The sequence below is a fragment of the Moschus berezovskii genome, chromosome 8 (assembly GCF_049115385.1).
Source record: "Moschus berezovskii isolate FMDL1 chromosome 8, NW_MosBer_1.0, whole genome shotgun sequence".
Taxonomy (NCBI): Eukaryota; Metazoa; Chordata; class Mammalia; order Artiodactyla; family Moschidae; genus Moschus; species Moschus berezovskii.
Genome location: NC_142467.1, coordinates 173,409 through 199,752, shown reverse-complemented (window position 1 = coordinate 199,752; position 26,344 = coordinate 173,409). Strand labels below are relative to the sequence as shown.

The following is a 26,344-nucleotide window of genomic DNA, read 5'->3' as shown; positions in this document are numbered from 1 at the left end:
TTTATATTGGCAATAAGGGACTTATTCCCCCTATAAAACACCCTGATTATCATTGTCAACCCATTAAGAACTCACATGTCTGGGTAAAAGACAAAGACTCTAATTAATCCATCAGAAATCAGACTGAAGCATCCACTTTCATAAAGAAATCCATATTCCATCAGTTGATAGGCACAAGACAGAATTGATATGATAATAAACATAAAGTAAATTGTAACCTTCAGACAGGTATTTTGGCTAATAAAATGTTATTGCAGGAAATAAACAGTAATTACAAAATATTTTAAATGACCATATATTTTATGTTGTTCAGTCGCTCAGTAATGTCCGACTCTTTGCGATCCCATGGACTGTAGCACGCCAGGCTTCCTTGTCCTTCACTGTCTCTCGGAGTTTGCTCAGACTCATGTCCATTGAACTGATGATGCCATCCAGCCATCTCAGTCTCTCTCACCCACTTCTGCCCTCAATCTTTCCCAGCATCATGGTCTTTTCCTATGAGTCAGCTCTTCACATCAGGTCGCCAAAGTGCTGGAGCTTCAGCATCAGTCCTTCCGATGAATATTTGGGGTTGATTTCCTTTAGAATGGGCCAGTTCAATCTCCTTGCAGTCCAAGGGACTCTCAAGAGTCTTCTCCTGCACTACAATTCGAAAACATCAATTCTTTAGCACTCAACTTTCTTTATGGTCCAACTCTGACACCCAGACATGACTATTGGAAAAACCATACCGTTGACTAATATGGACCTTTATGGGCAAAGTGACATCTCTGCTTTCTTTTTAATATGGTGTCGAGATTTGTCATAGCTTTTTTTTCCAAGGAGCAGGCGTCATGGCTTGCTTCATAGCTGCAGTCACCATCTGCAGTGATTTTGGAGCCCAAGAAAATAAAATCTTTCACTGTTTCCATTGTTTCCCCATCTATTTGCCATGAAATGATGGGACCAGATGCCATGATCTTCGTTTTTTGAATGCTGAGTTCTAAGCCAGCTTTTTCACTCTCCTGTTTCATCCTCATCAAGAAGCTCTTTAATTTCTCTTTGCTTTCTGCCATTAGGGTGGTCTCATCTGCATATCTGAAGTTACTGATATTTCTCTTGGCATTGATTCTAGCCAGGAGAAATCTTGATTACAGCTTATGCTTCATCCAACCTGGCATTTCACATGATGTAGTCTGCATAAAAAGTGAAAAATGAAAGTGAAGTCAGTCATGTCCGACTCTTTGCAACCCCATGGACTGTAGCCTACCAGGCTCCTCCATCTGTCCATGGGATTTTCCAGGCAAGAGTACTGGAGTGGGTTGCCATTTCCTTCTCCAGGGGGATCTTCTCGGCCCAGGGATCAAACCCAGGTCTCCTGCATTGTAGGCAGCTGCTTTTACCATCTGAGCCATCAGGGAGGTAGTCTGCATAGAAGTTAAACAAGCAGGGTGATAATATACAGCCTTGACGTACTCCTTTCCCAATTTTAAACCAGTTCATTATTCCATGTCTGGTTCTAACTGTTGCCTCTTGACCTAACTGTTGCATACAGGTTTCTCAGGAGGCAGGTAAGGTGGTCTGGTATTCCCTTCTCTTTAAGAACTTTTCACAGTTTGTTGTGATCCACACAGTCAAATGCTTATGTGTAGTCAATGAATATATGGATATAATATCATGTTCTTTATCTATAGATAACTTTCATTTCTAGATTTAGAATACAGTAAAATACATATTGGAGAAGGCAATGGCATCCCACTCCAGTACTCTTGCCTGGAAAATCCCATGGATGGAGGAGCCTAGTGGGCTGCAATCCATGGGGTCACTAAGAGTCGGACACGACTGAGCAACTTAGCAGCAGCAGCAGCAAAATACATATTGACCAACATTATTAATGTCTGCAACTTAGTTTCAAATAATTCTCAACCAAAAAATTGTGTATGTGTGTGTACATATGGGGCGAGAGAAAGAAAATATGACAGAAATCAATAGTTACTAAATTTAGGACAATATACTAATGTTCATGCTGGTATTTCAAAATTTCAGTGTATGAGAAAATTCTCCTAACAAAAAATTTGTTTTAAAACATACTTTACCATTGAGATCTTGTTCAACTTAACTTTTCTTTGGCCATTCAGAAAGTGTTTCAAGATCTCACGGTTTCTACATGTCATGATAAACAACAGTGACTCTCTATTATAGAGGTATTGAAGTGCCAGAAAACAGAAAATGGTATTAATAGTTGAACCAACTTTTTACTATACTGAAACTCCTGAGCTCTTCCAGAAGCAATATCCATTTGTCTCACTGCATTGTTAATGTGGATAAAGCTTTGATGGTAGTGAAAGTGAACAAGAAGGAAAATGAATTGAAGGGCTCTTTGGGTTGTTTGGGCTCCCTTGGTGGCTCAAATGGTAAAAAATTTGCCTGCAATACAGGAGACCCAGGTTCAGACCGTGGGTTGGGAAAAGCCCCTGGAGAAGGAAATAGCAACCCACTCCAATAGGTGGTTTATTTTGAAATTTTTTTCAAAATAATATTAGAGATCCTTGGACCAAAGAAGTCATCAAGTCACTAAAAGTGGCATGCCTACTCTCCTCCCGGAAGAGTATCTCAGTTTGTTAATTTTTATTTTGAAACACAGATTCCAGCCAGTGCCGTCTCTATTACCCATTAGCAACTCCTTACCTTGCATGCAAGGACTATTATCAGGGGAACTGCAAACTTTGTAAAGCAAATTCAGGGTAAAGGAAACAAATCTTGCCATTTTCTTTCACTCATGAGCCTTTTGTCATCTCCATTTTATGTGATATTTAGAGGAAATTGAAATAGAGGAGAGAGATTTTCCTAAGCTACGTCCTCAGGTGAACAACTTTGGGACATTAAAGGATTTGGACAGTACATTTTGTTAATATTACCAGACTTTTGAAAATGCAGAACTTAAAACTCCGTAGAAGGAAAAAATAAATTCAAGAAAGCGTCAAAATTTGAACACATTAAGCAGATGGAACCTTCAGTCTGGACTGACTTTTGCTGAGTTAAATGGAATCACAACTTTTGAAGAATTTTGGAATAATAGAGGAACAAGTCATAAACATCTGTTTTCCTAAGAGTACAAAACTTGGGCTGTGTGTAAATAATCACACTTCAGTTGTATCAGTATGGCTCATTTTCAGGAACTGATTGAGATTTAAGAAAATCATGATCATCAATCATTTATAGTGTCCCTGGAATTTAGGAGGTAAATATTTGAATTCTGAAATCCTGATGACATTTATATCTATGTGGCTCAACCCTTGAAAAAGACTACATTCAGTTTACTATAAAATCCTTCCATGAATACCCAATATGGAATCTAAGATTAGTCTCAGTGTGTAAATTCAGAATTTATGAGTCTGAGAGCCCATCTCAGTTTCCTGACTCTCCTTAAGAACGGCTTAGTTGATTACACAGTGCCTTCCATATTCTGCTAAGGGTGATGACAGTTCCTGGTTGGTTTTGGTTGGTTGAATAAAGCCCTGCTGGAGAGAGAAAAAAAAAAAAAAAGAACGGCTTAGTTATGGAGTAAGATCATGGGCTGTGGAGTTCAGGATCACTTCCGCCACTTACTACCTGGATGACTTTACAGCAGATATGTACATCTCTTAGTGTTAGTTTCTTCATCTGTGAAATGGGTTTAAGAACATCTAGTTCATGGCATTTTGCTAACAATTAAAAAGAGATAGTTTATGTAAAATATTTCTCAGTACCTAGGAAGCATATAATAAACGGTGAACATTTGTCTTATTATTAATTGCAATCGGTGGGGTCACAAAGAGTCAGACACAACTTAGAAACTGAACAACAGTAACCACACAGACACTTTATGTTACAGCACTGCATCTTACCCTGTGTGATTCTAATGTTTTCATTCAGTTCAGTTCAGTTCAGTCGCTCAGTTGTGTCCGACTCTCCGTGACCCCATGAATCACAGCACGCCAGGCCTCCCTGTCCATCACCAACTCCCGGAGTTCACTCAAACCCATGTCCACAGAGTCGGTGATGCCATTCAGCCATCTCATTCTCGGTCGTCCCCTTCTCCTCCCGCCCTGCTTGATTGAAAACTAAGCAGTGAGCCACCAGATATGCTATAAACTGCTGTGTGAATAAATTATATCATTTTGGGAGTCCTTTTAAAATAAGCTGCTGAAAATGGATATGTATCTTTTTAAAATGAATTTTTATTGGAGTATAGTTGCTTTACAATGTTGTGTTAGTTTATATTGCACAGTAAAGTGAGTCCACTATACATACATCCCTCGTTTTTCGGTTTCCTTTCCACGTAGGTCACCACAGAGCATTGAGCAGAGTTTCTGAGCTGTGCAGTAGGTTCGCATTAGTTACCGATTTTCTGTAGTGTCAATAATGTATGTATGTCAATCTTGACCTCCTGATGCATCCAGCCCCTATTTTACTATTATCAATAAAATCTATTGTGATACTAAAGATTTCTGGTCATATGACGTCACACTTGAATCTTGGATGCCCAAGATTCCTAGATTTGAGCAGTTTCAACCCTCCTGTTCTATTCTGGCAGAAAGTGAAGAGGAACTCAAAAGCCTCTTGATGAAAGTGAAAGAGGAGAGTGAAAAGGTTGGCTTGAAGCTCAACATTCAGAAAACAAAGATCATGGCATCTGGTCCCATCGCTTCATGGGAAATAGATGGAAAAACAGTGGAAACAGTGTCAGACTTTATTTTTTGGGGCTCCAAAATCACTGCAGATGCTGACTGCAGCCATGAAATTAAAAGACGCTTATTCCTTGGAAGGAAAGTTATGACCAACCTTGATAATATATTAAAAAGAAGAGACATTACTTTGCCAACCAAGGTCCGTCTAGTCAAGGCTATGGTTTTTCCCATGGTCATGTATGGATGTGAGAGTTGGACTGTGAAGAAAGCTGAGCGCCGAAGAATTGATGCTTTTGAACTGTGGTGTTGGAGAAGACTCTTGAGAGTCCCTTGGACTGCAAGGAGATCCAACCAGTCCATTCTAAGGGAGATCGATCCTGGGTGTTCATTGGAAGGACTGATGCTGAAGCTGAAACTGCAATACTTTGGCCACCTCATGCGACGAGTTGACTCACTGCTGGGAAAGGTTGGGGGCGGGAGGAGACAGGGACGACCAAGAATGAGATGGCTGGATGGCATCACCGACTCTGTGGACATGAGTTTGAGTGTACTCCGGGAGTTGGTGATGGACAGGGAGGCCTGGCGTGCTGTGATTCATGGGGTCGCGGAGAGTCGGACACGACTGAGCGACTGAACTGAACTGAACTGTTCTATTCTGATTCTTGACGTTGGAGCACTGCCTCTTGATCCGTAGTGAGGAAAGTGTTCTGGGTCTAAATGTTGTCATATTTTAGTTATTATAATATAAAGTTACTATAGATTGCTGGAAAAGCTTTTCTTGAATAACATTCACTTGGTAAATGTTTCTAACTTTTACGAAATTTTCATTAAATGCCCAAAGGCTAAAAGAGGCTTTTAATTTCTTCTCAGTTGGTTGAAGAGCTACACATTGTGACTTGCGAATCATTCTGTGAGATAGTTTTTAACTCGTATTCATTTTTCCTGTTATCCTTATGAATTAGATTTTGGAGCATGTAACTGTGCTGCCACAGCAGACTCAAAGGCTGCTCTAGATTGAATTGCAGAAAGTACACAGGCCTACCTCAAACTCAGTAGCTGGATCCCTAGGACATCTCCATTAGAGGAGTTTCAGCTTCTTCAGTTCTGAAATGGAAGTAATGCTATTGACTCCACTCAGTAAACTGAAGGTTACCTGCTCTTATCTCTTTCTGTCTAACCTTTGGGAACATGGAAAACTGATCATAGGCCATTTGCTCTCCAATTTCTGTGAGATACGGAAGAAAGATGGCTAGGTTATTCTGGGTTAAAGATGTACAGCTATTAAACATTACTAATACTTTAAACGTAGCTACTTTGAACTACTCATAAGTAGGCTCTAGAAGTGCAGTCAAGGTCACCCTTGGTCAGTGATGGAGAGGACAATAATAAATCACTAGCTCAAATAGACTTTTTGGGCCCAATTGAGGTCTCAGAACACATTAAGGAAAGTAGCTTGCAGATAACAAGCTGTGTCAAGTGAAGTGAAACTTCAAGCCTTCTGTCTGTTGGAACCTATTGATTTTCATAGGGACTATTAGTCCAGGTTCCCTGGAATAGAAACAGGGATATTTCTATTGAGTTTGTGACAAGTATATGTCTACAAGAGAAGAGAGATAACAGGATAGAATGTTGGCCTGATTTGTATGCTCTGCCATTCAGAGATCCACTTGGAAGTCTGGATGTTCTTAGAGCAACTTAGTCATTCTAGTTTGATTTTTTTTTTTTTTTTGATAGAAACGCTGCTGAAATCCGTCGCAATTCAGCTCACTTATCTATCTTCTCATTATATTGATCTTTCCCAGGCATTTTGTTGCCTTTAAAAAAAAACACCATCATTCAGAGGCAAGCTGGTGCAAGGGGAGTACATGTACTAATGCTGCAGCTCACAGAACAACCGGCATAATTTACCCCAAGAGCTGGGGGCATAGAGTGCCAATGTTCATCACTCAGTCGTGTCCTACTCTTGGCAGCCCCATGGACGTAGCCCACCAGGCTTCTCTGTCCATTGACTTCTTTCAGTGAGAATACTGTAGTGGGTAGCCATTCCCTTCTGAGATGATCCAGAATCTTCCTGATCCAGAGGTAGAACCCAGGTCTCCTGCATTGAAGGCAGATTCTTTACTCTCTGAGCCACTAGGGAAGCCCCAGGGGAGTAGGGAGAAAGAGAGAGACAGAGAAGGGGAGATATGAATATACAGATGCAGGTCTGTGTGCTCCGGTCATCACATTGAACCCTCTAGTACCTCTATATGTGGCGAGTGGTTGGAACTAAAGTGATCTTCACCCTTTATGTGGAGTCTGTGGAGCAGCAGCAGGAGATGACTAGCCCGGACTAGAGGAAATCGTAGAGGAAGTGCTTATGTCACCATTCCCGAGCAGAAGAAAGAGACGGAGCTTCTCAGAGACATGAGTGGGGAAGGCCTGGTAACCAGAGGAGAGGTGCAGAAGAGGCTGAGAGGAGCTCAGGGAGTGAGGGCTGGGGAGCGGAGCCTGATGGGCCATGCCGAAAGGAGAGACAGGATGAGCCTGCAGGCGCACTCAGGATTCCTCACTTTGTGAGCTCAGGGAGTGAGGGCTGGGTAGCAGATGGGCCGGCCGGGAAAGGAGAGGGCTCGGAGAGGCGGAAGAGCCTGAGGGCACACTCAGGATCCCTGACTCAGTGAGGAGGAGAAGGGCTGTAAGCTTAGTGCTAACCACAGAAAACATTCTAATAAGTTGTGATGTTTGTATTTATTTGTGGTAAAAGTTGAATGATGGTCAAAGCTGCATCTATCCAGACAATATAAGAAGAGAGGAGAGAAAAAAAGGCTAAGAGGAGATCAAGTCCTGGAACTCCATACTGTTAATTTGCTGAAAGAGAGGAAAAGAATGACTGTGTGCAAAAGATATTGATTTCAAGAAATCCAAATAATTTTCAGTATTGAATTAGCTTACAACAGTTTTTTTTTTTTTAAAGAAAGTGTTCTCAGATTATCGTATGCCAGTTCAGCAATTTTAACAGCAAAGAATAAAAATGGGAGCCACACTTAATTATTCAGCAGTCTGTAGTAACCCCTTTTATATGTTAATGCAAAAATGCTTCATGGGAATTTTCACTGGAAACCAAAGGACCCAGTAGCATGGAGTCCTAACTCTGAGCCCTTTCTGTTTGATACCAGCTAGGTCCTGAGAGAGAAAAAAGAGGAAGGCGTGATTGTGGCCCTGATCTGGTACTGAAACTAGATAGTGCTCCTTGCCAATCTGATTAAGGATGAAAAAGCCTTTGTTGACTGACACACAGACACCGAGAAGCTGAGTGCAGTTCAAGTCACTCTGTGAAACAGGAGTTTTCTATGTGCAGAGAAAGCAAGCAACATATTTCTTTTCTAAATGCTGTAAAACCTTAGGTTAGTGAGTGTCAGCATACAGCATCTACTACCAAATGAAAGATGAGTAATGGAGTGTGTACTGGTCAACGTTGCGAGTGTGGCTCCCTCTGTCTTCTGCCTCGTGAGTACACAGGCCGCACCGACGTCCCACTGGTGCCTGTGTATGTGGCATTCCAGTTTGCTCTCCATTCTAAGTGTCAGTATCACAGGGTACATTCAGTTAAAGCTACTCATGCTTGGTCTCTATCCTGGAGATCTGAAAAATCTATCAAATGGATAGTTATATCTACAATGCTTTTTGCCCCATAGAATGCCAGGCTGTCCCTGGAAGGATTTTTCTTTGAAATTTTGACATCCGGATAGTTTAGAACTATTTTTCCATGATAGCATCAGTACATATTTGGGTGTCATGATCAGTTTCAAGGTGTGACAAAAATAATGAAGTAGTGTAGGCTGTGAATGACTTCTTTTATTGATAAGTCAAAGTGAATCCAAGTTTGCTATCCTCATCTTTTAAATTTTGACATACTTTTTGAAGGGGAATATGGATGAGTGTCATGATTTACCTGCCATATTGATATGTGCATAAAAGAAGAAATTTAAGCATCCTTTATTTTCTATGACAGTTAAAATTCTTCCTGAATCTGGTACCAACTGGATATCTGTGGGGAAAGTGCTTAAAAGTTTTAGTTAAAGATACCTTAGTTTTTTTTTTTCCCCAGTTTGAGCCTCTTTTAACTTGAAAGAATTTCTCTAGAGTAAATATTCAGTGTAAATCCAGCTCTGTCTCAGAGCTGTTTCTCTGTCACCTGCTCTTCCTACATTGGCTTCTGGGTTCAAGGGAGGCTGTCACCGTGGAGTGTGGCCCCTTCCCTGAGGACAGAGCAGCGGTGCACATGGCCACCCCTGGTACTGACCACCCGAGATGGGGGAGGCAAGGGTGTGGCGGCTGCAGCTGGCTATGGGGCACATCAGCACATCGTGGGCAGGGTCCAATGCTCGGATCACAGGCCCTTTCCACTGCACTCTGCAAACCCTGGCAATCCTGGGGAGTGTTACCAAGAGAGGGAGCGGAGCTGGAGCATTAGCATGGAGTGTGTGCACATCCGCCCAGTTAGTCAGCGTGGAACTTATATCTGAACAGTTCAGTCCAGAAGAGACTTAAGAGCACGCTAATAGTGCGTAGAGGGTGTACACATCACTGCACAGACATAGACTTTGAGAAGGATTGAGCCGATATTCTTCCATTTTTTATTTCTGGAAGCATCTGATCTCTTTAGAAAAATGAAGCTCTGGGTTAAGATGCTAAGATGATTCCTCACCAAAGAGGCAAATCCGGCTTTATACAATGAGAGAGGATACCGCCCTGGAGCAAAATCAACCAGGAATTTTTCTTCAAACCTTAAATCATTAAGATTTGTAGTATCTCATTCTTACTCTAGCCCTAGAGCTTTATGATGTTACCTTTAGGATGATTTAAAAGTCTTTTTTGTCTATAGCATGTTCTTTTCCTTTTTAGAGGAAGTTTTTAGCATTTTTGAACAATGTTAACCAGGGTATCTGAAAGTCTTAATTATCTTAGAAAGATTGTCAGGAGCTAAAGAAAATTCTGAAAGAGATGGGAATACGAGACCACCTGACCTGCCTCTTGAGAAACCTGTATGCAGGTCTGGAAGCAACAGTCAGAACTGTACATGGAAAAACAGACTGGTTCCAATAGGAAAAGGAATACATCAAGGCTGTATATTGTCACCTTGCTTATTTAACTTATATGCAGAGTACATCATGAGGAACGCTGGGCTGGAAGAAGCACAAGCTGGAATCAAGATTGCTGGGAGAAATATCAATAACCTCAGATATGCAGATGACACTACCCTTATGGCAAAAAGTGAAGAGGAACTCAAAAGCCTCTTGATGAAAGTGAAAGAAGAGAGTGAAAAGGTTGGCTTGAAGCTCAACATTCAGAAAACAAAGATCATGGCATCTGGTCCCATCACTTCATGGGAAATAGATGGAAAAACAGTGGAAACAGTGTCAGACTTTATTTTTTGGGCTCCAAAATCACTGCAGATGCTGATTGCAGCCATGAAATTAAAAGACGCTTACTCCTTGGAAGGAAAGTTATGACCAACCTTGATAATATATTAAAAAGCAGAGACATTACTTTGCCAACCAAGGTCCGTCTAGTCAAGGCTATGGTTTTTCCCATGGACGTGTATGGATGTGAGAGTTGGACTGTGAAGAAAGCTGATTGCCGAAGAATTGATGCTTTTGAACTGTGGTGCTGGAGAAGACTCTTGAGAGTCCCTTGGACTGCAAGGAGATCCAACCAGTCCATTCTAAAGGAGATCAGTCCTGGGTGTTCATTGGAAGGACTGATGCTAAAGCTGAAACTGCAATACTTTGGCCACCTCATGCGACGAGTTGACTCACTGGAAAAGACTCTGATGCTGGGAAAGGTTGGGGGCGGGAGGAGACGGGGACGACCGAGAATGAGATGGCTGGATGGCATCACCGACTCTGTGGACATGAGTTTGAGTGAACTCCAGAAGTTAGTGATGGACAGGGAGGCCTGGCGTGCTGTGATTCATGGGGTCGCGGAGAGTCAGACACGACTGAGCTACTGAACTGAACAAAGAGTGTCCAGGTGTTCCCCCGTTCAAAGCTACCCTCAGTAAGGTATTCAACCCCAAGGTGTAACTGATGAGACCTAAGTGCTAGTATTTCCAGGAGCACTTTTTGGTTTTGTTATTTGTTTTTTGTTTTTGTTCTTTGACAGGTTACAAAGTCATAAGGTTCTTGAATATCTAAATTCTCAGTTTTGTGTCTCGTTGGTGATCACCTAGTTTTAGGATCAAAGGGAGGATTCAGGCCTCTGAGAATACACAGTGCTCTGCCCTTCACTTCAAATGGTTTGCGGATTGTGCCACCAAGTCCTTGCCGTCCAGCTGAAAGCAATATAGAATGAGACCTGAAGTTTGCTGTTTCTGTGCCTCCTTAGTAATTTGTAAAGTGCTTTGAAAAGTACTGCCTTGATGGTGTGAAAAGGACCAAAAAGAACAAAAGGAAAATGACGAACTTGAGTGTCTGTAGGACCTGGCTGACCCCCAGCTTGTAGTAACCCAGGTGTCACCCTGATGGTCAGCAGTAATTGGTAAACATAAGAAATGGTCTTGAAACTTCTGCGGAGCTTAACTAAAATAGTACAGCTCTCATCCCAGTCTTCAAAAAAGGTGAAACGATGTGTTTAAACCTGAATGCCAAGAGGCATCAATTCCCCTCTTTGACTACCATTCAGCAAGATTATATTGGACATAGTTTAGGATTTTAATAAAACTGTCTTCAACTTTTAGGGAAAAAGGATAAATAAAAACTATTTTCCTGCTTGTTAGACATTTTTCATTACTTGCACTGGAATGCTGTCATAGATACCTTTATTTCTATGTTGAGATGGTTTTCGTTGGATTAATCTTTATGGAAAGAGTTAGAAAATTTGAAATAGAAAACTGGGAAATGTTTGCCTTGCTTTTACAAATTCTTTCAGGAATGGCACTGAACATCTACCATGGGCCAAAAGATTTTACGTATATTCTCATTTAATCCTTACAACAATAAAATACTGTAGGGTAGCAATTATTATCCCCATCCTATCCATGAAGAAATTGAAATAATCCTCACATGGGATAAGAGACCTTATAAAGGGCTCTAAATGGTAGGTCCAGAAATCAAATTAAATTTTTAAAAAACTACAGCCAAGGATGTTCATTACAGAATGACTTATATTAGTGTAACAAAATGTAAGAAAATTTTAAATTATCTAACCATATGTTAGTGTTAGTCACTCAATCGTGTCTGACTCTTTGCCACTCCAGGAACTGTAGCCCACCAGGCTGCTCTGTCAATGGAATTCACCAGGTAAGAATACTGGAGTGGGTAGCCATTTCTTTCTCCAGCGGATCTTCCCAACCCAGGGATCGAATGCAGGTCTCTTGCATTGCAGGCAAATTTTTACCATCTGAGACACCATGGAAGCGCTATCTAGCCATTAATGACACTGGGCCATTAGGAAGCTCCTTTACATTCTGCTTATGAACATTGATGGTGGTTTAGTCGCTAAGTCGTGTCTAACTAACACTTGCGACCCCATGGAGTGTAGCCAACCAGGCTTCTCTGTCCATGAGATTCTCCAGGTAAGAAGACTGGAGTGGGTTGCCATGTCCTTCTCCAGGGGATCTTCCCGACCCAGGGGTTGAACCCTCGTCTGCTGCATTGCAGGCAGATCCTTTACCAACGGAGTTACGAGGAAAGCCCTTTATGAACATTCAGTTCAGTTCAGTTCAGTCGCTCAGTCGTGTCCGACTCTCCGCGACCCCATGAATCACAGCAGGCCAGGCCTCCCTGTCCATCACCAACTCCCGGAGTTCACGCAAACTCATGTCCATCGAGTCGGTGATGCCATCCAGCCACCTCATTCTCTGTCGTCCCCGTCTCCTCCCGCCCCCAATCCCTCCCAGCATCAGAGTCTTTTCCAGAGAGTCAACTTGTCGCATGAGGTGGCCAAAGTATTGGAGTTTCAGTTTTAGCATCAGTCCTTCCAATGAACACCCAGGATCGATCTCCTCTAGAATGGACTGGTTGGATCTCCAGCACCACAGTTCAAAAGCATCAATTCTTCGGCGATCGGCTTTCTTCACAGTCCAACTCTCACATCCATACATGACCACGGGAAAAACCATAGCCTTGACTAGACGGACCCTGGTAGGCAAAGTAATGTCTCTGCTTTTTAATGTGCTATCTAGGTTGGTCATAAGGAGTAAGCGTCTTTTAATTTCATGGCTGCAATCAGCATCTGCAGTGATTTTGGAGCCCAAAAAAATAAAGTCTGACACTGCTTCCACTGTTTCCCCATCCATTTCCCATGAAGTGATGGGACCGGATGCCATGATCTTTGTTTTCTGAATGTTGAGCTTCAAGCCAACCTTTTCACTCTCTTCTTTCACTTTCATCAAGAGGCTTTTTAGTTCCTCTTCACTTTCTGCCATAAGGATGGTGTCATCTGCATATCTGAGGTTATTGATATTTCTCCCAGCAATCTTGACATTAGGTAGTCATAAAACTTTATGATATTTTCAGTGAACATTGTAAGAAACAAAATTGCATTTCCATATTTGAAATATATAAGAAAATATGCACAATTTTTAAAAGTGAAAGGAAATAAAATGGCAATGTTAAAATGGAAGATATGTTGCTCTCTTTTGCTTTTCATATTTTACTTTTAAAAAAGTGACTATGATACCTTTATAAAAATAAATAATATGCATTTATTTTCTTCCAGCCTTGGCAACATGAACATAAAGGAACATTTTGGAGGCTAACACTATATTCATTTTTTAAATCACCAGATATCAATTTCATTTTTGCGTGGATTCAATCATAAGGATATTGAATTTGGGGAATATTCAATTCAATTGAATATTGGGGAGTATGGGAGTTGGAATCCAGCAAAGTTTCTCTTTTGAACTGTCCCTTGACAGGCAGAGAGACAGCGCAGAATATTCATAGTTGCATCCCTAGATGTCCATGCTTACCAAGATCTCACTTCTCCTTCTTTGGGAGTGCACATATGTTCTAGTTCTCACTGTTCTCTTTTCTGATTTTCGTCTTTTCACTCTCTTCTGTGGTTGTGTCTGATGTACAGTGTGGGTCACACAGATGACAGCAGGGGGTCCTGGTTGAAGAAGAAGCTGTGACGCTCTCTGTATCCTGCCAGGGTGAGAGGAGCAGCTGTGGAATATCTGTACCTGCCGCAGTGGGCTTAGAAAGGCAGTGAATCCACCAGAGCGTGTATTAATTGTTTCTTGGAACAGTCCCTGTTTATCCTGGGAGAGTGCAGTCTTGAATAAGTAGTATAGTGACTCTTTGTGGCTCACAATTTAGAAATCACAGCTCTTACCTGTATAGACTAGATGATCTGGGTACTTAGCTCTGCCTGAAAGACAGGCAGTCTCCACTCCATTGGTTTTGATAACATGATTTGACTGGCAAGAGGAGAAATGACTAACCAAATCCAATCTCATCTAAACAAAGCTGTTAAACCAGAGAGTTTTCCTTTGAGCCACCAACCTTTTATATTCAAATAGTAGCACCATCCCTCATTTATTTATTCAATACGTTAATATATACCAGGTGTTGGTAAGTAATGCTGGACGTACTGATGGGTGAAAATGGACAGGCCATTTGCTGTCATAGAGCCTCTGTTCTGGTGGAAGAAGCAGGTGATTTCTAACTGGATGGTAACACAGATTTGTGTAAATTTAGAAGAGACTAGAGTGATGATTCGGAGAAGGCAATGGCAAGCCACTCCAGTACTCTTGCCTAGAAAATCCCATGGATGGAGGAGCCTGGTAGGCTGCAGTCCGTGGGGTTGCTCAGGGTCGGACACGACTGAGCGACTTCACTTTCACTTTTCACTTTCCACTTTTACACATTGGAGAAGGAAATGGCAACCCACTCCAGTGTTCTTGCCTGGAGAATCCCAGCAGCAGAGTGATGATTATGGCTGTGTGCGAGCCTGCATGTGTGCTTAGTCCCTCAGTCGTGTCCAACTCTGCGGCCCCACAGACTGCAGCCCGCCAGGCTCCTCTGTCCATGGAACTCTCCAGGCAAGGGTACTGGAGTGGGTTGCCCTGCCCTCCTCCAGGGATCTTCTGGACCCAGGGTTTGAACCTGAGTCTCCTGCGGCTCCTCCATTGCAGGCAGAGTCTTTATCCCTGAGCCACCGGGGAAGCCCCATGTATATGTGCATGTACCTTTTGGTGCAGTGACCTGGGAAAGCCTCTCCGTTGCTTTCTGAGTGAAGTGAGAGGGTCAAGGGGAGGAGGGCTGGAGCCTGGTCTGGAGGTCGAGTGGCTGGTGTAGAAGGAAAACGACATCCACCCGCAAGGGTGAGGCCCCCATCTGGAGCAGTAATGCCTCGGGAGGCCTTATTCTGAGCACAGTGGGGTGCCAGCATTTAAACTGGAGAGTGACAGGACCTTATTTACATTTTAAAGATATCACCAGCTGCTGTATGCAGAGGCAGTGATCATCAGAGAGGCTGAAAATCAGAGCAGGGCTACTAGGTAGGGAGTGTAATACTTGTGTAGCCTTTAAAGTAGAAGAAAAGTCAGACCAGAATGGTGAAGGGGTGTAATCAGTTTCATGTGAAGAAGGGAGTGATCAAACAATATATCAAATGCTGCTGACAGAGTAAGATAAAATCAGAATAGTAGGTAGCCTCCTTCAAGGAGACCACTGGTCTCTCCTATAAAGGCAGATGAAGCCAGATTGAATTTCACTGACAAATCTATGAGGAGAGGGAGGAGGAAGTGGAGAAAGAATTCAGAGACAGCTCTGGACAGGTTTTCTGCTAAGGGGAGCTGAGCTACACTTTGAAAGCAGGAAGAGGGGTGAGGGATTGGGGAATGAGATGTTTTTAAAGATAAGACGTATTAAATGAGGGTAACCCCCATGTATTCTTTTTTTTTCTCTCTTTTTTTTTTTGTAATTAATTTATTTTTTATTGGAGGCAAATTATTTTACAATATTATATTGGTTGGTTTTGCCATATATTGACATGAATTCGCCCCGGGTTTACATAAGTTCCCCCTCCTGAACCCCCCTCCCACCTCCCTCCTCCCTCCTCCCTTTATCCTCCCTCTGGGTCATCCCCGCATGCCAGCCCCGAGCATCCTGTAACATGCATTGACCCTGAACTAGTGATTCATTTCACATATGACAACATACGTGTTTCAATGACATTCTCCCAAATCATCCCACCCTCACCCTCTCCCACAGAGTCCCAAAGACTGATCTATACATCTGTGTCTCTTTTGCTGTCTCGTATACAGGGTTATCATTTGCATCTTTCTAAATTCCATATATATGCGTTAGTATGCTGTATTGGTGTTTTTCTTTCTGGCTTACTTCACTCTGTATAATAGGCTCCAGTTTCATCCACCTCATTAGAACTGATTCAAATGTATTCTTTTTAATGGCTGAATAATACTCCATTGTGTATATGTATCAAAGCTTTCTTATCCATTCGTCTGCAGATGGACATCTAGGTTGCTTCCATGAGAGACACATGTACTCCAATGTTCATTGCAGCACTGTTTATAATACCCATGTATTCTTAATGTCAGGGAGAGATACAGAGATGAAATAGGAGAAAAGTGAAAGTCGCTCAGTCGTGTCTGACTCTTTGCGACCCGATGGACTCTACAGTCCATGGAAATCTCTAGGCCAGAATACTGGAGTGGTACCCCTTCTCCAGAAAGAGGTATGTAAAGTCCTTTCTACTTCATATATCATGTTCTTTTCCCATTTTTCTCTCCCTCTGTTAAATCAAATCTGTTTCTAAAGAAAGTCTGGCATCAGTCAAATCTTCTATATAAGCTTTGTTCAGCTTGTTATCTCTCCCAGGAATATTTTAGGCCTGCTTCATTCACTGTAAAGTAAAAGCCTGTTCCCTGTGAAAAGGTCTCTAGCATCTGCAAGCAGGAAGTCTCATATTTTAGACTTTAAGAATGAAGGGAGAAGAGGTAGCCTCCCTCTTCTGAACCTACCTGATGTACAGAGGTTTCAGGTTCTGAAAGACACGTGTCTTTTTTTCTGGGCTGAGCTCCTGAGGGGCATTTTTGTCTAGCCTAAATTTGGTTCCAATCCTCTGGATCTTCCTCCTTTGGAAAGCTCCGCTTTCCTTCGTTTCGTTCTCCCAAATGTTTCAGAGAATGCAGAGTAGGAGGCAGCCATCACAGAACTGCCAAAATACATTGTTTTACAGTTCTCAAAACCAAGCTTATTTGAGCTTTATTAGTTTGTCTTCTCATACTGACTGGAGCCAGATTGGCATTACACTGGTCTTGTTAAGTGTGAAATAGGAGATTGGCTCCTCTGCCACTTCCATTGTCTTTATGCCAAACCCCGCCATGTCTGGGGCTCCTCCCGGCCCCCACCGCTGAGCCGTCACCTCTGCACTGCTGCCCCTTCCATTCTCCTCTGAGTCCAAAGTCGTGCTGAAATATCTTGGAGAAGAACATTCAAGACAAAAGACTATCAAGTACAAAGTGGAAAGGCTCAGAGGTGGAGACGATCTTCGATTCTTCAAGATCAATCTGATGATCAGTGAGCTACAGTAGGTGGCTCAGTGGTAAAGAATCCACCTGCCAGTGCCGGAGATGCAGGAGACATGGGTTCAGTCCCTGGGTTAGGAAGATCCCCTGGAGTAGGAAATGGCAACCTACTCCAGTATTTTTTGGCTGGAGAATTCCCTGGACAGAGGAGTCTGGTGGGCTACAGTCCAGAGGGTCTCAAAGAGTCCACACAACTGAGCGCACACACGCACCAGCGATAGTCCAAGGCGGTGAACATTAGGTGAGTCCAGCACAGTGGGCAGGGCCGTACTGTTATTTGCACCTTTCTAAACCGGATTCTCTCGTCTTCACCGTCTCAGTAAATGGCAGTATCATTCTTCCTGTTTCTCAGGCAGAAAAACAGGCAGTCACCCTTCACACTAAGGTAGTTGTGAGATGCCCAGGTTCTGTTCGATGAAGAAGATAAAGGAATAATCAGACTCGGCCAAAGTTCAGAAGTTACTGGAGATGGTAGCTTCATGTAGGAGAACCTCAATATTTTTATGCGTCTCACATTTGGTTTATGCGTGTTCAAGTAGCAGATCTTGGCTTTCAAATCCTTGTAGGCTAAAACTGTCATTCTTGAATTTAACAAAGATGCTGTTGTCAAGTCATTTCACCGAGCATGTTAGTGCCCACATATACTTGTTGATACGTCTGAATCCAGGATGCTAAATTAAGCAGAAACTGTGCAGAGAAGAATTGGGAAAAGTTAAAGATATTTTTATGCTTATTTCCCATTAGTAGTTGGTGTTTTGCCTCTTTTCACAAAGAATCTGAGGAGCACAGTTCTGTACTTCACATCATGTTCTCTGGTCATTGTTAAAACCAAAAATGAGCCTAAAAAGTCAGAGGAATAACGGAGACAAAATAAGACTTACGATCTCCATCCCTGCAAAGAAAATGAGATGAGACTGAGCATTTTATGTGGAGATGCTGCTTTACTTGACTGACTCCTAGAAGAAGCAGAGCAGGAGCCAACTTGCCCAGAGTATTGGGAGTTCCAGAGTCTGGATCTCGACCCCGTCTGAGACAGCCAGAGAGATCTGTGGTGTGGTTCCTTTCCTTTTCCAGTTACTTCACCGCCTGTGTCTCTCTCCATTATGCGCACATGCAGAAACTGGTTTTCCTTTTTCTTCCTTCTTAATTCCTCAGTATTTTCTTCTTCACATATTTTTCAATTCTTCATTCTTTTTTCTCTTAGCTTTCCAAATCCCAGCACAAGAGTATATTTGCTGTGTGTCTCAGTGAAGGGCCTGCATTTGATCAGCTGTTCCGATGGTGGAGCCTTCTTCTCTGACGTTACTCTGAAACTGTACCTCTTACCCATTTCTCTCTCTCCCTCCATGGAGGCGGAGAGTAAAGTTGGGATTTCTTTCAATATTAAGGAATCTTGATTTCCATGGAGTTTTAAAACTGTACAAATGATTTTATGATGATGGAAAGATATATTTCTTTGACTGTTTAAGGTAGTTCAGATAGTTCAGTTCAGTTCAGTTGTTCACTCATGTCCGGCTCTTTGTGGTCTACACATGGGGAAGCTAAAACAAGGCTTTGCATGTGCCCAAGCCATCTAAGATTATCAGTGTCACATTGGGAGCTAATCAATGGCACAAAGAATGTAAATGGAAGAAAAGCTCTTTCTGATGGGCAGTAAAATACAGTAAATTAGGCAAGCAGCTCTGACCCCACTGGTTTTCCTGTGACGGATTAACACTCAGGAGTCACCGTGACTGGCCCGAACGCCCGTGGGCCTCCCAGATCCCTCGTGCTGAACTGTCTTCAGACCAGGGAAGGGAGGAAGCAGAGGCCCGCGCAGACACACACTTCAACTTTCTGACTCCTCCAGCCACTTCTTAATCTAAATGAGATATGACACCTGATGAAGAGCAATACGGCATCGCAAGCGCTGCCCAAGACTACAGATGGAACCCAGAGGTATACAGATTAATGCCTTGGGGCCAAAACTGGCCAGTGGGAAGCAGGAGGAAGTTCCTGTCTCCCCACCGTCCCCTGAACTTCGTCACGGCGTGGCGATCACTCCTCTGGAGAAGGACCGTGTGGCAGCTGGGTGCAGCCGCCCCGTGCCCTGCGTGTCCTCGCAGCTCAGTGCGGCAGTGGCCGGCTGTGCTGCGTCGTCTCTTCCCTCGCTGCACTTCCCTGTTTCCGCACTCTCACTGCTTTGTGGGTGCACATTCCAAATAAAAACCTGAATGTTAATCCTCACCTTATGTTTGTTCTCTGGGAAGCTGGCGTTTTCTTGTGTATTTAATTTTTGTGTATATGCGTAGTGTGTATTTTTATAATTGAAAATTGTTAGCAATGAAAAACTATCATTCTCCAAGTTATTTTGTACATAGTGAAGGTATGTTTTATGGGTTTTCAGATTAAAAACTCAAGAGTGAACTATGATTGGACAAAACTCCTATATAACAGTGTTGTTGATTTGCTAAAGCCATCTGTGGATGCTTCTGAAAGATGCAAATTATAGTAGCTCTTGAAGATGATTTCAAGTGGCAGTAATGACTGTTCAGGTAGCTGCCCACTTTTGTGGCTTGCTTGACAGTTATGTTCTTGGAAAAATGGCACTTACTGTGAATGGCCGTGCCAGCGCTCAGACCCTCTCCTAACCTGCCCAGGAATTTTTAAATCAACTGTTTATTCCTTACCGCACTGTGTCTGCACTGCTGTGCACAGGCTGTCTCTGGTGTGAGCGGGCACTGCCCTCTGGCTGTGGTGTGTGGGCCGCTCATCATGGGGGCCTCTCTGGTTGCAGACCCCGGGCTCTGGGCGGGTGGGCTCAGTGGTGGGGGCTGTGGACTCCGCTGCCCCACAGCTCGTGGGGCAGGGGATGAGCTCATACCCCCTGTGCTGGCACCAGGGAAGGCCCTGCCCAGGTGTATGGAAGGGAAGTCAGAAATGTTAAGGCAGAAATATCATCTGGAACAGGAGAAACATTGGGGAGATGTCAGGTGAAATGGCTGTCAAGATGCACCCCGTGTGACCTCCAAGCCGCGGCACCTTTGTGGGGGGAACCACCCCCACAGTTCGGCTGCCTAGGGACCTCTAGACTTTGTTTTGAAAAGATGACAAGTGACTCTCAGCTAATCTCTGTGGGAAAGATGTTCTGACCTCAGATTTCTTTGTCCTCGGCTTCTCAGCCGTTGGTCTGTCTCCTCTCTTGTCTGCTTCTCCCTTTCAGCGTCATTCCTGCTGGATTCCTCAGTTGTGTGACCTTGGCTCTAGTCCAGCTTTGTCACTCGGTTTGCTCTCTGATGACTGGTGACTTTGCACAGTTTTCTCTGGCTTCCTCTTTCTGAGATTCTCTCTGGCCTCCACTTGAGTCACGACCTGCATTCAGTGTGGGCTGCAGCATTCAAGCGAGCAGGGAGGAGACGGCGTTCACATTCTTCTTTCATTTCAATTATTACTACAATTTTGATTTTTTTCTAGTTTCTGCTTTCAGATATGTAATGTTAAGGTTTCTGGAATAGTGGTTCTCAAACTTGTGGGCTGTAGGAGCCCTTTCTACTTTCTAACTCACTGAGAATCCCAAATAGCTATACACATTTACTGATGCAATGGTAAAGAATCCACCTGCAGTGCAGGAGACTCAGGAGATGTGGATTTGATCCCCTGGAGGAGGAAATGACAACCCACTCCAGTATTTTTGCCTGGAAAATCCCGTGGATGGAGGAGGCTGGTGGGCTATAGTCCATGGGGTGACAGAAGAGTCAGACACAACTGAGCAGCTGAACACACACATACACATTTACTGTATTAGAGATTGAAGAATCTCTACAATAAGAGGTTAAAGAATTTAATTAACTAAAGCTGTAATAGTAATAAATCCAGTTCTAGTATATTTTAACATAAATAATATTTACAGTGAAAAATAAGTTTATTTTCCTAAAGATAAAAAAACTTAAGAGTGGCATTATTTTGTAAATCTCTTTATTATCTGGCTCAATAGAAAACAGTTTAATTCTCAACTGCTTCTTCATTCGATTTGTTTTGTTTCAAGTATAGAAAAGAAAATCTAGTCTCACCCAGATGTGTAGCTGGAAAAGGGCAAGTCTTTTATATACCCTGAAAAGAGTCTTAGGGACCCAGATGGGTCCTCCAATTATACTTTGAGAGCTACTAATCTTAAGTATAGTGGGAATATAATTACCCTTTGCAAAATTAACTTTAAAGAAAATTAATTCTGGATTAAAAACAAACAACTACATTAGAAGAGTGTTATTCTAAATAATTAATTTGTATGAATATTTACAGAGTTTAGATAATTTTCAAAGAACTAATTTTTGAAGGCATCCCGATATTTAATGTGTTGATATAACAAGATAAAACCACCACAGTATTGTTAAATAATTAGCCTCCAATTGAAATAAATTAATTAAAATAAATAGATTTGCTTAAAATTCATATTGGTATTAAAAGATTTTACTATATCATGTGAAAAAAGTTAAAGGATATCTCTGATACTTATTTTAAATGGATCAAAAATTATGAAAACAAGGAAGAAAACTTTGTATTATGTGAGCACTAAATGTGTAATAAAAATAGGTTCGATTGTTAACAAATTTTAATCTAGAGACACTCATATTCTGAAATTTTTTTAAACATCACACAGTAATGAAATATATATGTATATATTTGTATCAGTGATGAATTTCAGGTTGTCATATGGAGAAGATTGTGATTAAAAGAAAAATCCATATTCACTGGATGAATTCTTCTTGTATGAGACATCTAAAATAATCAGACCCATGGAAGCAGAGAGTAGGCTTGTGCTTCCTCAGGGATGGGTGAGGAGGCGAGTGCAGAGCTGTTGTTCAGTGGGTATCAAGTTATACAAGGTCAGTAAGGTCCAGAGAGCTACTGTACAACACATTGCCTATAGTTAACAGTGGAGAAGGAAATGGCAACCCACTCTAGTATTCTTGCCTGGAGAATCCCATGGTCGGAGGAGCCTGGTAGGCTACAGTCCATGGGGTCACAGAGAGTCGGACACGACTGAGCAACTTCACTTTATTGTTCGCTTAAAAATTTGTTAAGAGGGTAGATTTCACATTCAGTGTTCTTAATCCCCCCCACACACACAACAAGGGACACGGGAAACTTTTGGAGGTGATGGATATATTTATTACCTTGATTATGGTGACGGGAACTTGTGTCCAGACTCACCACAGTGTATACATTGATTATGTGTGGGTTTTTGTATACCAATTATGCCTTAGCAAAGCCAGAAAAAATGTTAAATCTTTAAAATAATTAAAAAATTATCATGTATATGGAGATTTTCCTCAATAGCATCTGCAGAGCTGAAATGGAGTGTGAGCCAAGAGCTCTTCGGAAGAAATCTGTCAGTGTCTGCGTGCTTTAGCAATGCCTCTCTCTGTCAGAGATCTTCCATCTGATGCAAGTAGGATGCTTTTTGTTCAATAGCAGATTTTCATGAAATACATGGTTTTTTTCACTAGGTAAAAGAACTCTTATAGCGGTTTCCTCTAACACCACATCGCCCCCAAACCATGCTGTCTACGTGCCATGGGCCGGGCTCCCAGATGTCACTGAGGGGCCACCAGCAGCCCACACATCACACTAGCATTGCCTGTGCACACTCGAGCAAGTCTTTCTTCACTTTATTTTAACAATAGTGTGGCTTTTAATGGCTAATAACTTCAGAGCCTTTTAGAGTTAGCCCACTGTTTGAGTGATAGCAATATTTTGACTCAGAAAAATGATCCTCCACTGAACAATGAAATTTTTAAAACAAAACTTGTTTACAGCTTATGTTCTTCTTATGGCATCTTATAGAGGAGTTTTATGCCCAAAATTAGATTATAATCTTTCTCTGAAAAAGATCATTTTTATCTGTTTATTTTTCATATGCCTGGCATTGTTTAATAGGAGCCTGAGCACATGCAAAACTGTACTAAAGCCTTCCTATGTGGTATGCATTCATTACATATACATTCATGATCTTTGACTCCCTTGGTTCCAAGGAATACGTTTTCTTTTTTTCAAATGGCTCAGATTTGTAAACTTTCCTCTGCCTGAGATATTTGGAGAATGTGATGAAAGCTGTATACCCTCTTCCATCCCAGAACACACATAGGTCTGAGGAACTATTTTATCCAAACCTGTACTCCGGTCTTCCACATCAGCTAGAGTCACTATTTCTTTAGACCCCTTTACTTTCCTTCAGCTTACATCACTGGTGGCATCAAGCAGCTCCAGATAGTTTAAGTAGAAGATGAGATTCAGTAGCTCACACAGTAAGAAAGCTCAGAGGGCAGACTTGCTTGTGGGCAACTGAACCCAGTGGGTCACACAGTCAGCGGTGCACAGTCTTCCTCTCTAGCAGCGTCGGCTCCGTTTTCAGGGACGTGGTCTCCAAACGGCATCAGTAACAGTCCCTGGTAGTGGCAGACTCCATCCTCTTTTTCTCTCCCAATTTCAGAGGAAAAGAGAATGCTTTCTTGATTATTTGAGTAAAATGTCGGGGGAGGCCTGGCTGTGATGACTTGATCTGTTGATCCTCTGACTCGGTCAGTTTGACTGGAGAGTGAGTCCTCTGACTGGTCAGGCCAGGTTATACACTCACTTCTGTGGGAAACAAGCAAGTGAAGTGACTGACAGCTCCAGTGCATTTGAATCAAGGCTTTTAAAAGAAAGGAAGAGAAAGGAGGAGGAATAAGTTGAGAAGCACTTGTGCCTGAGTGGTGATAGGGATGACTTTTGACAACAGAGGAGCCACGTAAAGGGTCTGACGAGTTGTGACCCGTATTTGTAGCGAGTTCCCTTCAAGTCTGAAGCAGAGGGGAAAGACATGCAGCTGAGCAGAAAGGGAGGAAAGTAACATAAGAAAAAAGCTTAGACATTCACCTCTGCCGTTGACCTGATTCATCCAGGTGGTTATTGCTATTTCTGATTCTCTGCTACAATGAAGACATTTCCAAGGTGGGAGTATCTTTCATTTTCTCTCATTTTGCCTTTTAGGTGGACAAAAAAATCGTAAGAACTGAGATAGGAGTTCTTCTTCGCCTCTCACATCCAAACATTGTAAGTGGTTTTTAGTGTACTATTTCAAATAATCTGCAAAGCTACAGAATGAGATTTTTGTTCTTTACTGTCCATTCTGATCATAAGAACTCCTTTCACCACCAGTAAGTAGCCACCTTGGCCTAATTCTTGTCATTATCTGATCTTGTTTTTCAATTCTTTAACTGAATAAATCTTAAGAATAAGAGTTTCAAAATGGGCAGACCAGCAATATATACCATTGTTATTTTCATGCATAAGAGGATAACTAAAATTGGAGAGCTTTTTTTTCACTCTAATAAAACACAGCCTTTTTCCTTTTGTGTGCCTATCTTATTAATATGCCATTGCTGAAAATGCCTGAGAAGAAAATGCATTGCTTTCCAAAGTCATTTGAGTCTCCTGTGAGAGAGTATTTGCTTCAGAAACAATGCAAAGATTCAAATAAATAATGTGCTTGAATGGGGAAAATAAAACGTGCTCTGAAGCTCTGCTCTAGGCTATGTCCAGATAAAGGCACCGAGGGAAAGAAGGGCTGGGGGAAGCTTCCTTGAGCCAATGAAGTGAAAAGAACAAAATCATTTTCCAGGCCATAACTTGTTTTTATAAAGTGAGCCAGTTACTTAAAATATTTTACTCATTTCACTGAGAAATTTGTGGTGTCTCAGAGGATGACCGGCATGCTTCGGCTCAAGGCAAAGTGCTTGCAAGTTATTTATTGGTTAGCAATTCAGTTGTAGACATCAGAAAACTTGAATATGCTAGTATAAACAAATATTTTTCTTATAAGAAATCAGAAGGTAGGCAGTTGTCAGCAACAGTTCAGCTCCTCAGTGATATCATCCAAGACCCATCCATTGGTTCGCCCACCTTTTGTCCTTTTTCTGATCCCAACTTGGGGTGGAACCCACACCCCCTGCATTGGAGGCATGAGTTTCAGCCACTGCACTGTGTGTGCTTAGTCCCTCAGTCATGTCCGACTCTTCGCGATCACATGGACTGTAGCCTGCCAGGCTCCTCTGTCCATGGGATTGTCCAGGCAAGAATCCTGGAGTGGGTTGTCATGCCCTCCTCTAGGGGATCTTTCCAACCCAGGGATCGAACCCAGGTCTTCCTCATTGCAGGCGGATTCTTACCATCTGAGCCACCAGGGAAGCCCAAGAATACTGGAGTGAGTAGCCTATCCCTTCTCCAGAGTATCTTCCTGACCCAGGAATCAAACCGGGTCTCCTGCATTGCAGGCGGGTTCTTTACCAGCTGAGCTCTCAGGGAGGCCCCTTAGCCACTGTACCACTAAGGGGCTCCCGCTTTCCCGTCTTCGGGTGCAGCTCTCACCTCCATGCTTCTCCCTCGTGGCCCTAAAGTGGCTGCTCTACAGTCTTCACAAGTCTCCAGGTCTGTGTTCAAGACAGAAGGGAACGGAATGGTTTAACCAGCAGAGTCTGATAAGCGTAAAAGCTTTTCCAAAATTTCCAGTTGCAGAATTCTCTTCAGATTTTACTGGCCAGAGCTGGTCACACAATCACCCTAAACTGCATGAAGACGGGAAAATTAAGGACCTGGGTTATCATAAATGGCTTAGATTAACCATAATACATAATTTGAGACTAGGTACTTTGCTTCCCTAAACAAGAGTTCTGTTTGCAGTAAAGTAGGGAGAGAAGCGGAGAAGGCAATGGCAAGCCACTCCAGTACTCTTGCCTAGAAAATCCCATGGATGGAGGAGCCTGGTGGGCTGCAGTCCGTGGGGTCGCTAAGGGTCGGTCACGACTGAGCGACTTCACTTTCACTTTTCACTTTCACACATTGGAGAAGGAAATGGCAACCCACTCCAGTGTTCTTGCCTGGAGAGTCCCAGGGACGGGGGAGCCTGGTGGGCTTCCGTCTATGGGGTCACACAGAGTCGGACACGACTGAAGTGACTTAGCAGCAGCAGCAGCAGCAGGGAGAGAAGGGCTTTGGGTAAGCAGTTAACAAAACTTGCCATATACAGTCACCACTTTGACATTATCTATCTTACTTCTTTCAAAGAGAAGTCAATATGAAATTTTCCTCAAATATATATGTCAGACCTGGTCACTTGGTTCTCAGAAGGAAAATATCC

At 42.5% G+C, this 26,344-nt stretch overlaps 1 protein-coding gene across 2 annotated transcripts in view; it reads left to right on the top strand.

Moving 5' to 3' along the window:
• The window catches only part of CAMK4 (calcium/calmodulin dependent protein kinase IV), a 279,175-nt gene that overhangs the window by 150,244 nt on the left and 102,587 nt on the right, over positions 1 to 26,344 (top strand). For both annotated transcript variants that reach the window (XM_088838424.1, XM_055430450.2), the window contains one exon: positions 24,199 to 24,261. In XM_088838424.1, coding sequence (XP_088694550.1) covers positions 24,199 to 24,261 — 63 coding nt within the window. The remainder of the gene's footprint in view (positions 1 to 24,198; positions 24,262 to 26,344) is intronic.